Genomic DNA, 12662 nt, shown 5'->3' with positions numbered 1-12662 from the left:
AGCAGGCAGGAAGGTGTGCTGATTTCTTCCTACTGGTTGGTTGTATTTCATGAAAGCAGTGATCAAGAGATCATTGAACTGGTCTGAAGCTCTGATGAGAGAGAAATAGGGCTCAAAGAGCGTGAGAGTGAGAAGGTTTTCAAATGCTGATGAGTGAGACTCGGGTTCCTCTAGGAAGGCTATCATGCTTGTGGAGTTTTATTATCCAAAACTCAGGTAGAGAAGCCATAGATAGGGAAACGCTGAAGGTTTACTTTGGGCTTCTGAAACCCTTGTTAGTCTCGAGTTAATGTTGCCGCCTTGTCTACCTCCCTTCCCCAGACAGCGCCCCCCACTGGCACGATTCACGCCAAGGCAGGCTCTTTGCTCTCGATCCGGGCTTGGCACAGAGTGTCGGTTGAGCAGACCAATGAGAAGACAAACTTCAGTCTGTAGGCGGGTTCGGCTGTGACTCGTTTGGGGTGCGTCAGAGGGCTAGAAGGGGAAGAGTTAAGTTAGGTGGGCCGGAAGCGCTGGAACCTGCCCAGGCTCGAAAACTCGTCTTCTGCCCTGGGTGGCGGAGATCGGAGAGAAGCTTCGGCACGAGCCTGTCGGAGAGGTTTGGGAATTTTCTTTGCAAGGCTGAGGAGTTCCTTAGTGTTTGCATCTGCGATCTGTTGCAATAGTTGTGTGAGTTTCCATGTGGTTTCCTGTGTGATCCTGTGGATGGACTGGAGTTTTGAGGTGACAATCGCCATCTGGATTCTTTGCTACTTTCCAGTGTTGCTTACTAGAAAGAGAGGGAGGTGGGGGAGGGGGAGAGGCAGAGGACCGGTATCATTTGCGCCCCCTCCCCATTCCAAACTCTCTGCCTGGGCGTTGTGTCAACAGTTCACAGCAGTGTGGCTCTGGCTGGGAGGAATCCCGTTTCCTTCAAGGATGATAAAGCTTTGGGGGCCCACAGGAGGAGGTGGAATAATTGAATCTCTGGATTAGGATTGTTTTGGGACTGGCTTTATTGGTTTTGTAGGTTCCTATTTCCAGTCTCTGCCACTTCCCTCCGCTGTTCAGCATCTGTGTAATAGTTAAGCCAGAGGTTGTGGTTAAAGCGGATAGCGTAGCTGGTTTTAAGAAAGGTTTGGACAAGTTCCTGGAGGAAAAGTCCATCGTCTGTTATTGAGAAAGACATGGGGGAAGCCACTGCTTGTCCTGGATCGCTAGCATGGAATGTTGCTTCTCTCTGGGATTCTAGAATCTTGCTACTCTTTTTGGGGATTCTGTATGGAATGTTGCTACTATTTGGGGTTCCGGAATCTTCCTTACTCTGAGATGAGTTGCTATTCCTTGGATTTTTCCCAGGTACTAGTGAGGTGGATTGGCCATCGTGAGAACGGGCTCCTGGGCTTGATGGACCATTGGTCCGACCCAGTAAGACTATTCTGTATATTCTTTACCCTCCCTCTGTCCAAGACCAACAAAAGAAAACCCTTTGTGGAGTGAGGGTCTCAGGATACAGCGGGCTTTAATTGTGCATAGGTAAAGGCCCACCAGCATATATCAACAGCACTATTTAAGTGCCAGCTGCTGTTATCTTGCCAGTCATGCTGCTACTGTACCATCCCCTCCCAATTTTGCCACCCTAGACAGATGGCTAGTCTGCCTAGCAACAGGTCCAGCTTTGCCTGTTTTGTTTTTTTGCCCCACGCTTGAATACATGTTTTCAGGTACTCATGAGTGTAGGCTACTAGAACTCAGAACTGGGCTCTTGAGAGATCTCGACCTACAGAACATGAGGGGTGTAAAGTTTTCACATTTGGCTCTATTTATGAAAGACCCAACTTTCCATTGATCTGAGATCTAGCAAATATGCTGTCTCCATTTGTTCTGGGAGAAAGGAATATGCCACCGAGAAATGTATGTCTTGAGAGGTTTGGTTTCTTAAAATACCTTACGCAAATAAAAGGCAAGGCAAACATTTCTTGATTCGCTTTCAGGAGTTATACATAAACTAGTCTTATAGCCCGTTACATTAACGGGTGCTAGAATATGTGTGTGTCTGTATTTCTTTCTTTCTCTCTCTCTCTCTCTCCTTAGCCTGTTTCTGTATTTCTTTCTTTCTCTCTCTCCTTAGCCTGTTTCTGTATTTCTTTCTCTCTCTCTCTCCTTAGCCTGTTTCTGTATTTCTTTCTTTCTCTCTCTCTCCTTAGCCTGTTTCTGTATTTCTTTCTTTCTTTCTCTCTCTCTCCTTAGCCTGTTTCTGTATTTCTTTCTTTCTCTCTCTCTCTCTCTCCTTAGCCTGTTTCTGTATTTCTTTCTCTCTCTCTCTCCTTAGCCTGTTTCTGTATTTCTTTCTTTCTCTCTCTCTCCTTAGCCTGTTTCTGTATTTCTTTCTTTCTTTCTCTCTCTCTCCTTAGCCTGTTTCTGTATTTCTTTCTTTCTCTCTCTCTCTCTCTCCTTAGCCTGTTTCTGTATTTCTTTCTTTCTCTCTCTCCTTAGCCTGTTTCTGTATTTCTTTCTCTCTCTCTCTCCTTAGCCTGTTTCTGTATTTCTTTCTTTCTCTCTCTCTCCTTAGCCTGTTTCTGTATTTCTTTCTTTCTTTCTCTCTCTCTCCTTAGCCTGTTTCTGTATTTCTTTCTTTCTCTCTCTCTCTCTCTCCTTAGCCTGTTTTTGTATTTCTTTCTTTCTTTCTCTCTCTCTCCTTAGCCTGTTTCTGTATTTCTTTCTTTCTCTCTCTCTCTCTCCTTAGCCTGTTTCTGTATTTCTTTCTTTCTCTCTCTTTCCTTAGCCTGTTTCTGTATTTCTTTCTTTCTTTCTTTCTCTCTCTTTCCTTAGCCTGTTTCTGTATTTCTTTCTTTCTCTCTCTCTCCTTAGCCTGTTTCTGTATTTCTTTCTTTCTCTCTCTCTCTCTCCTTAGCCTGTTTCTGTATTTCTTTCTTTCTTTCTCTCTCTCTCCTTAGCCTGTTTCTGTATTTCTTTCTTTCTTTCTTTCCCTCTCTCCTTAGCCTGTTTCTGTATTTCTTTCTTTCTCTCTCTCTCCTTAGCCTGTTTCTGTATTTCTTTCTTTCTCTCTCTCTCCTTAGCCTGTTTCTGTATTTCTTTCTTTCTCTCTCTCTCCTTAGCCTGTTTCTGTATTTCTTTCTTTCTGTCTTTCTTTTTCCTCCCAAACTTGAAACATCTGTATCCTGCTACCTGTCACCTTTTTTTTTTTCTCTCTCTCTCTCTCTCTATGCATGCAGTTTTTGCCCATTTTTCATTTGTGGGCTTGGCTTTTCCCTGTCCATCATTATACCCCTTTCCCTTCCAAAATCTTATTTTGCAGAGCCAATAGGCAGTCCTACCTTCCAGGGTCACTTCTTTTAACAATGTTCTGCCGGTTAACATTGATTGAAAGATGTTACAAATTGAATGGATTTAACAAAGTTGAAAGCTAGTCTGATTGGGGGGGGGAGGGGCGGAGCAAAGTTGGGAAACCTGAGAATAGCTGGAGTACAAACCACTTCAAAGGGAAGTCACAGGGACCAGGAAGAAAAATCCACCTCTTCACTTCTTTTCCTTTCCTGCTGGGGGGGGGGGGGAAGACATTCTTTCACTGGCTCTGTAGAAGCTTGCGCACCCCCCCCCCTTCTCCGCGTGGCAAGGTGTTAGGTTCCTGCCGGGACAGACTTGGCAGAGGAGCTCCGTCCCCTTCTCCCAAACCGGCTGCGGGCCTCAGCCGCCTGTGAGCGCCGGCACGATTTCCTTCAAGCCGAGAGTGTGGGGCCAAAGTTAAATTTTCCGAGCCACGAGTGTGGGGCCGAAGTTAAATTTTGAATGTGCCCCGGCGGCTCCCCTCACCATCGCCGCCTACCTCGGAATCCTTTCAGCGGCGCGAGGTGGAGAGCAGGGAAGCTTGTCTGGCGCGTATGCGCACTCCTACCAGCCACATCCCGACAGATCAGATCTCAGGGAACACGCGGTGAGAGTGCGCATGCGCGCTTAGCATTTTATTATTATAGATGGTGGTTATTTTTGCCTTTGAATACAATTTATTTTTCTAACCCACAGCACAAGTAGAGTAACGCCAGAAGAAGAGTTCCACCTGTGCGAGATTGGCTGAGCGACCCCTGCTGGGTGCTACCATGGTTGTAGCAACGGAGCCCCCGATGTCGGCCAAAGTCCTGCAGCTGTTGTGTCTTTCCACTTTCTGGGGCATGCAGATGTGGGTCACATTTATTTCAGGTAGGATGCTGGTGTGTCCTGCCGTTCATGTGTACAGCCAACTGCTCTCACATATACTATGCTTAAAATAAAAACCCTCTGGGTCCTTTTATTAAGGCTTGCTAACTGATTTAGCGTGCACTAAGTGCATGCACTAAGCGCTAAGTGCTAAGGCATCCATTATATTAGATGGGAGTCTTAGCACTTAGCGAGCGCTAATCTTTAGGGCACGCTAAATCGGTTAACGTACCTTAATAAAAGGATCCCTTATTCAACAGATGTTTTTCTTGAGTAACTGGGTTGTATTAAATGTCATTTAGGCAATTCAGTTTTTGGATATGATGTAGGCTAATATTTGTAAAGTAACTTTTAGTATGTGGTGTTTCTGATTCAGTCTTTTTTTTATGTTCAATAATTTTTTATTGAGTTTGTTGTTTTTTGTTTTAAATTTTACCTCACACAGAATTGTTGCATATCTGTGAGTAATGCATTTTTAAATAAATATACTATAACACTCTGAGGGCACAACATCATCATAACAATGTACTCAGGCAAGTTTATAAACAGTTTAAAAATTAATTGAAAGTTGTTTTGAATAGAGAATGATAAGGGGACAAATTTGTTCCTGTCCCCGCAGAAACTCAATTTCCGTCCTTGTCCCCGCAGAAACTCAATTTTCCGTCCCGTCCCCATGAATTTTGTCGCTCTCCCTGTGCCTGCCCCATTCCTGTAAGCTCTACCTTAACCACACAAACCTTGAAGTCTTATGATTTGAAAGTACAGTGGTACCTCGGTTTACGAGTGCACCAGTTTGCGAGTGTTTTGCAAGATGAGCAAAACATTCGCAAATTTGGTGCCTCGTAAACCGAGCTTGCCTCGCTGTACGAGCGCCCCCCCCCCCCCTGAGAACCGGCACCCTCCCCCGCCGCGATCCGGCACCCCCCCGCCGCCATCCGTCACCCCCCCGCCACCATCGGGCACCCCCCGCCGCCACCTGAGATCCCCCAACCCACCCGAACCCTCTTCTTACTTCCCTTCGCATCGGCATCGCCGGCATCAGCATGTCCTGTGCCCGAAAATCTGCTTCCTGTGCCGTGAACTCAGGCCTTGAGCATGCGTGCATGCTCAAGGCCCGGCACAGGAAGCAGATTTTCGGGCACAGGACATGCTGATGCCGGCGATGCCGATGCGGAGGGAAGTAAGAAGAGGGTTCGGGTGGGTTGGGGGATCTCAGGTGGCGGCGGGGGGTGCCCGATGGCGGCGGGGGGGGGGGTGCATGATGGGGGCAGGGGTGGGGGTGCCGGATCGCGGGCATAAAGGAACACATAAAGGTTTGTTCAAATCTACCACCATCTTAGTACACTTTCATATATGTACAAAGCCATAATGTCAACGCTCAAACAAACTTTATTAACATTGTGTTGTCAATGAGGAATGACGTCAGCAGATCAGTTGAGCACAGCAAGTTCACGGATGATTTCCTCAATTAAAAAAAAATCAATTAATTTTTAAACCATTTAAAAACTTTCCTGAGTATATTGTTATGGGGACATTGTGCCCTCCGTGGGTTACAGATGTAGTATAAGAGGGAACAGTTTCTTTCTTTATTTTATGTTTGTTGTCAGACTTCGCATATTAACAGATCTACCGGTTCACAGTCGCGCGCGAGACACCAGCGCACCGACAATCGAGCGCTGACAATTCGGCGCAAAAAAGAAGCGCGCTGTGTGAAAACTTAGTTTAAAAGGGCTCCGAAGCCCCCCCCCCCCACTTTACTGTATAGTGTTTGCGCTGCTGTTGGGGGGAGAGGGGGTTGGAACCTCCATTATAGAGAAAACGGATCTTTTTCCGATTTTGGGGGGGGAAAAATTCCATTTTCTCTATAATGTGGGGGGTTACACCCCCAACGGCAGCATGAACACTATGCAGTAAAGTGTGGGGGGGTTCCCCCCACACCCCCTGTCGGAGCTCTATAAAACTAAGTTTTCCCACGGCGCGCTTCTTTCTTGCGCCGAATTGTCGGCGCGCTGGTGTCTGGTGCGCGATTATCCCATCACCAATCTACCCAGGTTGTCTTTTTGAACGTTTTTGCAGCTTCATTGTACGCAGTGAAATACAAATAGGCAATTAACACAGCAAAGCCCAGTGTAAGCTAAAGGTGTGTACAGGGACATAATCTGCTCTCGATCCCCATTCTTTTCCATCCCTATCATATTGGTATTCTTCCCTCTCCATCACCGGTTTTCTTTTTCCATTCGCATAACCAACCTGAATTAAAAAGATCTTGTAAATTCATTTTATTTTAGGCAACCTTTTTAGAAAGCTGCGGTAGAGATTCCCACCACAGGCCGTCAAGGTAAGTTCTCCAACACTCATAGGAATTCTATGAGTGTCGGAGCATTTACCTCGCTGGCCCGTGGTAAAAAAAAAAACAAAAAAAAAACAAACCTCTACTGTGGCTTTATAAAAGTCAGCATTAGTCAGAAGTCCTTTTATTAAGGTGCGCTAAGATGCCCATAGGATATAATGGATGCCTTAGCATTTAGCGTGCATTAAGGGCTCCTTTTACAAAGGATATAGCGCGCGCTAGCCGCTACCGCCTCCGATTGAGCGGGCGGTAGATTTTCGTCTAGCGCGTGCTAATCCGGTGCGTGCGCTAAAACGCTTAGCGTACCTTCGTATAAGGAGCTCTAAATGGGTTAGCGCACCTTAATGAAAGAACCCCTTAGTTCAAATTTATAACCCACCCTTAACCACAGCGCGAGCCGAGGAACAAATTCACCTACAGAATTGTTACTATAGAAACCATGCAATGCAAAATAATAAAAACAAATATAAAAATATGTTTCCATCAACACAGTATTATTATCATTACAGATACACTTTCACAAGAAAGATACAAAAATGTCATATACGGTGGAACCTCGGTTTGCGAGTGTTTTGCAAGATGAGCAAAACACTTAGCAAACTTTTGTCTCACAAACTGAGCATGTTCCGCTACACGAGCACCTCCCCCCCGTTCTAACCGGCATCGCACCCCCCCGAACCGGCATCGCACTCCCCCCCCCCCCCCGAGAATGCCCCCCCTCCCCCCAAGAACCGCATTGTATCCCGGTGCTGAAAGCGGCATCCATCCGCCCTTCCTCCCAAACATGCTCCTTACCCCCATCTGCCGGTTGTGCGACTGAAAGAAATCTCCCGCCTCTTGCCTGGGCTGGGCCTTGAGCATCTGCGCATGCTCAAGGCCTTCTGGCTCTCGTTCTCTCCAAGATCTCGGAGAGAACGAGAGCCAGAAGGCCTTGAGCGTGCAAAAATGCTCAAGGCCCAGCCCAGGCAAGAGGCGGGAGATTTCTTTCAGTCGCACAACCGGCAGATGGGGTAAGGAGCATGTTTGGAAGGAAGGGCGGGCAGATGCCGCTTTCAGCACGGAGGTGCGATGCGGTTCTCGAGGGGGGGGGCATTCGTGGGGGGGGGGTGATGCCGGTTAGAGCGGGATGAACGGGGTGATGGAGCAGCGCCGTTAGCCTCGGGGGGGGAGGAGGTAGAACGAATCAAAGCGAGTTTCCATTCATTCCTATGGGGAAACTCGCTTTGATATACGAGTAACTTGATTTACGAGCATGCTTCTGGAACGAATTATGCTCGTAAACCAAGGTTCCACTGTATAATGTAGACAGTGCTGCTTTAGTTTAAAGGGATGTGTTTCAAAAAAAAATGGAGGAAAAGCCTCAGACAGAAGCCCTCCCACCGCCACAAAGGTGGATTAAGGTGGTTGGGCGATAACCTCACTGGCAAAAAAACCTCCATTTCACTCCCAAGTATAAAAACTTTAGCAGGGCTGTCTATGCAAGGTGATAGAAGAAAAGCTTTCAACTTATGTTCAGTACAACAGAATATTTCACAGTTTGTAACAAATGTGGCTCACTTTATTCTTATCGATGTAGAATCTTTATCCTCTTCTGTTCTGTTCAGAAGTGTAAGATGTAAAAATTTTTTGGAAAAAAAACAAAAACAATATATCCCAGTTGCACATCCTTATAAATAATCATTTAATGAATGGTAATGCCACCCTTCAGGTCACACCTCTGGGTGTTCAGGGCTAGACGGTGGCATCCAGCCACCAGGGAGCAGTGAAACTTGCTGGGACACCCTGAACCGCAGTATGTGTTATTACACTAATTAGATGCATTCACAGACTCCGCCTTCCTTGTTAGGCTTCTTTCCTCAAAACATTGTACTTGACCCTTTTCCAGCTGTCCAGTACGTCTGTTATTGTCCTTTGCTCTTTTTTTTTTTTGACTACCATGTATTCCCCTTAATTTAATTGTACATCGCTTAGAATTCATGATAAACGATTAATCAAATTTTAATAAGCTTGAAGGCTAAGAAGCAAATAATTTTCCTTTATCGTGATGTGTGTTGCTTTTTCTCCTTTTTGCATTTTGAATCTCCTTCCCTCTTAACCTGTTTGCACTGCTAGATGAGCGGCTGTACGGTCACAAGAACATAAGAATAGCCTTACTGGGTCAGACCAATAGTCCATCAAGCCCTGTAGCCCGTTCTCACGGTGGCCAATCCAGGTCACTAGTACCGGGCCAAAACCCAAAGAGTAGCAACATTCCATTTTCTCAAGAGTAAGTAAGATTCCGGAACCCCCAAATAGTAGCAAGGTTCTAGAAACCCAGAGAGTAGCAGCATTCCGTGCTACCGATCCAGGGCAAGCAGTGGCTTCCCCCATGTCTGTCTCGATAACAGACTGTGGACTTTTCCTCCAGGAAATTGTCCAAACCCTTCTTCAAACTAGCTAGGCTATCCGCTCGTGATGTTGCCTTCTAGCCAAGACAATTTAAATTTAAATTTCTCCAGAATTCTACTGTTCAATGGCTCCCCCTTCTGCTTCTATTCCTTTCTCTCCTCTCTTCTACCTTCCAAAGTATTTAGATCAATGCTGTCTTGTTAAAATGTTTATTTTATTTTTATTTTTCCTCTAACTCTACTTTTCATTTCTCTATTACCCTCCAGGTACTTTAGTTAGATTGTGAGCCTTCGGGACAGTAAGGGAATTTTTCAAGTACCTTTCTTATTTCTAATCTTAATGTATATTTTCTGTAAACCGCTTAGAACCTAACGGATGTAGCGGTATATAAGAAATAAATTACATTACATTACATTACAATGCCAGGGACAGGAAAGTATCTACTTTATCCGAATGTATCTCGCCTTGAGCTGCAACTGAAGAAAAAAAAAAAAAAAAGCATGAGCAAAATCCCTTCCCTTCCCTGACGGTAGTGATGCTCTTGCGTATGGAAGCTGTAGTTCATTGCAATATAATCATGACGGAGAAAATGGAATTTATGGGCTCAAATGAGAAGGAAACTTTGGAGCCTCAAACCAGAGGAAGCAAATTCAAGGACACAGACATCTAATTTTGTATTTGGAGACCTTCAGATCAAGTCATTTAAGGAGGCTAATATGGCATGACCCCCTAATAAAGGTCGAAACACGAATCATATCGAATCCTTGAATAAACTGTTTCCTCTGGCTTGAGGCCTTTTCATTTTCATCCGAGCCCACTAGACTCCATTTCCCCCCTGTCATTTAGCTTGTGTTAACTGTTTTCCCTCTGGTTTTGTTGACTCCACAATGCAAAGGTCATCTTTTGTGTGTCAGGTCTTGTGATGGGCAGCAACCTCACACGGCACACGTACGGATTCATCCAGAGCCGCCTTTTCCCCTACTATTTCCACCTGGGTTCAGCATGTGCCTTCTTTAACCTGGTCGTATTTGCAATGTATCATCCCCGTGATGAGCTGACCGAGGATGAAACCACACAGGTAAATTTTTTTTTTCTTTGATTTTAGAGCTATCGGGACTCCCATTATCTCCTGTAAATGCCAACATCACTGGTCAATGATTGCCCAATTCCATTTCACAGGAGGGCATCATGTTTTTTTGGGAAAATAATCCCAACTTCTCATGTTCTTTGTTAGGGGCATAAGTCCTGCAGTACAGTTAATGGTGAAGTACCTTATTCTTTAGTGCTGAGAGGTTTTAAACGGCCTCTTCTAATAAATAAAGGTTTACCTATTTTTTGTAGGTAGCAATAAGGATCCACAAACCAGCTGTAGTTGATACCTTTTTATTAGACTGACTTAATGTATCTTTGATAAGCATTTAGGAGTTATCCTGTTTTCCTCAGGTTTAAAAAGTACAAACTCTTTCTAGGTCTTAGGCTGTCTGCATAAGTTATTACAGCTCAGGGAGAGGGGAGGGGATAGACAGAAGTGATAAGACCTAGCCCCAGATGTACTAAAAATGGTCGCTCATGTAGAGTGGGTCGCTGTGGGCCAATTCATTGTCCAATTTTAAAACAGCATGCAAATTAGTTTCACTGATGTTTGCCATAATCCCACCTCATCAGTCATTGGAACCAACTTTGACACACGTGCAGGGCTGGTAGGGGAAGCCCTGAAGTGGCCTTCTGCTGCTCAGCCGTCCCCATTAAATTAAAAAAAATTGTGCCCTCCCCCCCCCCCCCCCGATGGCACTTCCAAACAAAAAAAAAGAGGCAGGAGGGATGCCTGCTCTCTCCTGCGTCAGCCACCTGGACCGCCCCACACTCCCAACCCTCCCCAACTGACAAAAGTGCCCCCACCCCAGCCTCCCTGCAACCCCTTACCCCAGAAATAATTTCAAGTTGTTTCTACTCCACTGTATCACCAGTCAGAGAAGATACAAAGTAGAGAATGACACGGAGACAAATGTGTCCCCATCCTCGCGGGAACTCATTTTCCCGTCCCATCCTGGCGAGTTTTTTTTCCTGTTCCTACCCCATTCCTGCAAGCTCTGTCATCATTTGCACAATCCTCAAACACTTTAAAATCATAAGTGTTTGAGGCTTACAGGAATGGGACAGTGACAAAACTCGTGTGGACAGGGAAAAATTGTGCCTGTGTCATTCTCTAATACAGGGGGGGGGGGGGGGAGGGCATCAGCAGCAGTGATAAGTGATTTTTGCTTTGCACGTGCTCAGATGTTGGCAGAGAGGGGTTTCCAAGGCCAGATAGAAAAGCCACCCAGGCATGAGGGTGGATAACAAGTGGCCAAAGAAATTGTCAGGCCTACAGCTTAGTTGTATTTGTCCAGTTCTGAAACAGCGTCTTTTACTCAGCATTTTATTTTATGCGGCTTCTGGAAGGATACAGACTTTCTCAGAACAAGCTGTGTAGGCTAAACCTGCAAGCAGGAAGCAAGGCATTGATGCTCTGTCTTTAACTGTAGCCCGGTGGGGTAAATATCCCATAATACTGTATGTGGAAAGTTTTGCTTGTGTGATTTAATCTTTTTCTCGCTGGAATGGTTTTGCTTTTCTTTTATACTATTTAGCCCAGGGCTGGGCAATTCCGGTCCTCGAGAGCCACAACCCAGTTGGGTTTTCAAGATTCCCACCATGAATATTGCACGAGATGAATTTGCATGGACTGTTTCCATTGTACGCAATTCAATCTCGTGCATATTCATGGTGGGAATCTTGAAAACCCGACTGGGTTGAGGCTCTCGAGGACCGGAATTGCCTACCCCTGATTTAGCCTATCTTTAGAAACCAAGTTTTCAGCCACACTGTTCCCTCTCCTTTTCATGTTTTCCCATCTCTTCTTTCCAGCTTCTGGTTCTTTTCATCTGCGTCACGGTAGCAGCTTTAAATGCTCAGTGGTTTGGGCAGCTGACCTCCGAGATCATGGCCGAAATGCACTTAATGGAGCAGAGCTACGGCCTGGGCCAGGACATTGGCCTGTGTTCTCGAAAGGTCTACGTGCGTCTACGAGACTCTGATCCCAAGTATAAGAAGCTGACGAGCCAGCTGCGGTTCTATAGCACCTTGTCCTCCCTTTGCAACCTGTGCTGCATCGCCTGCAACAGCCTCAGTCTGTACTACACTGCCGGCAACCTCGTTGCCCTATAACTCAACCGCGGTGGCTCACCACCTTCTGTACATTATAGATGCTGAAGACCAAAGCTGTAGCCGGGGTAGCATGTAAATCTATTTTTAAGGCAACGGTTGTGGAAATGCTGCCCATGGCCTTTTTTGTAAAGCCTAGAACGTGTTTCTGTAGAGGTGAAACATTTCTATAAATTATGTATACTTTGCTTTTTACTGTTTGGATGGCGTGGCCTCTTCTGTGATTGATTCCACATCAGTGGAGCAAAGGTTGTGCACGGGTGTGGTATGTGTAAGTCAGGGGTCTCAAAGTCCCTCCTCGAGGGCCGCAATCCAGTCGGGTTTTCAGGATTTCCCCAATGACTATGCATGAGATCTATGTGCATGCGCTGCTTTCAATGCATATTCATTGGGGAAATCCTGAAAACCCAATTGGATTGCGGCCCTCAAGGAGGGACTTTGGAGATAGGTTATAGAGCTAGTCAGGGACCACTGCTCAGGCAATGGGCCTGATGGGCCGCCGCAGGAGCGGACCGCTGGGCGAGAT

At 45.9% G+C, this 12662-nt stretch overlaps 1 protein-coding gene across 6 annotated transcripts; it reads left to right on the top strand.

Moving 5' to 3' along the window:
• The first annotated feature begins 442 nt into the window (after nt 1-442).
• TMEM205 (transmembrane protein 205) lies at nt 443-12336 on the top strand. Of its 6 annotated transcripts, none has more exons than XM_033915496.1 (4): nt 443-461; nt 4024-4197; nt 9847-10010; nt 11840-12336. In XM_033915496.1, the coding sequence occupies exons 2-4, from the start codon at nt 4098-4100 to the stop codon at nt 12137-12139; spliced, it is 564 nt and encodes a 187-aa protein (XP_033771387.1). In that variant the 5' UTR covers nt 443-461; nt 4024-4097; the 3' UTR covers nt 12140-12336. The 6 variants fall into 6 exon arrangements, with proteins under 6 accessions (XP_033771387.1, XP_033771382.1, XP_033771388.1 ...); XM_033915491.1 differs by lacking the exon at nt 443-461 and adding an exon at nt 465-598; XM_033915497.1 differs by lacking the exon at nt 443-461 and adding an exon at nt 485-723 and having other exon boundaries at nt 9828-10010.
• The last annotated feature ends 326 nt before the right edge of the window (nt 12337-12662 follow it).

Source organism: Geotrypetes seraphini, chromosome 12, assembly GCF_902459505.1.
Source record: "Geotrypetes seraphini chromosome 12, aGeoSer1.1, whole genome shotgun sequence".
In the NCBI taxonomy this organism is placed as follows: Eukaryota; Metazoa; Chordata; class Amphibia; order Gymnophiona; family Dermophiidae; genus Geotrypetes; species Geotrypetes seraphini.
Note: the sequence above shows the minus strand (reverse complement) of the source record. Positions and strands in the feature narration are given on the sequence as shown.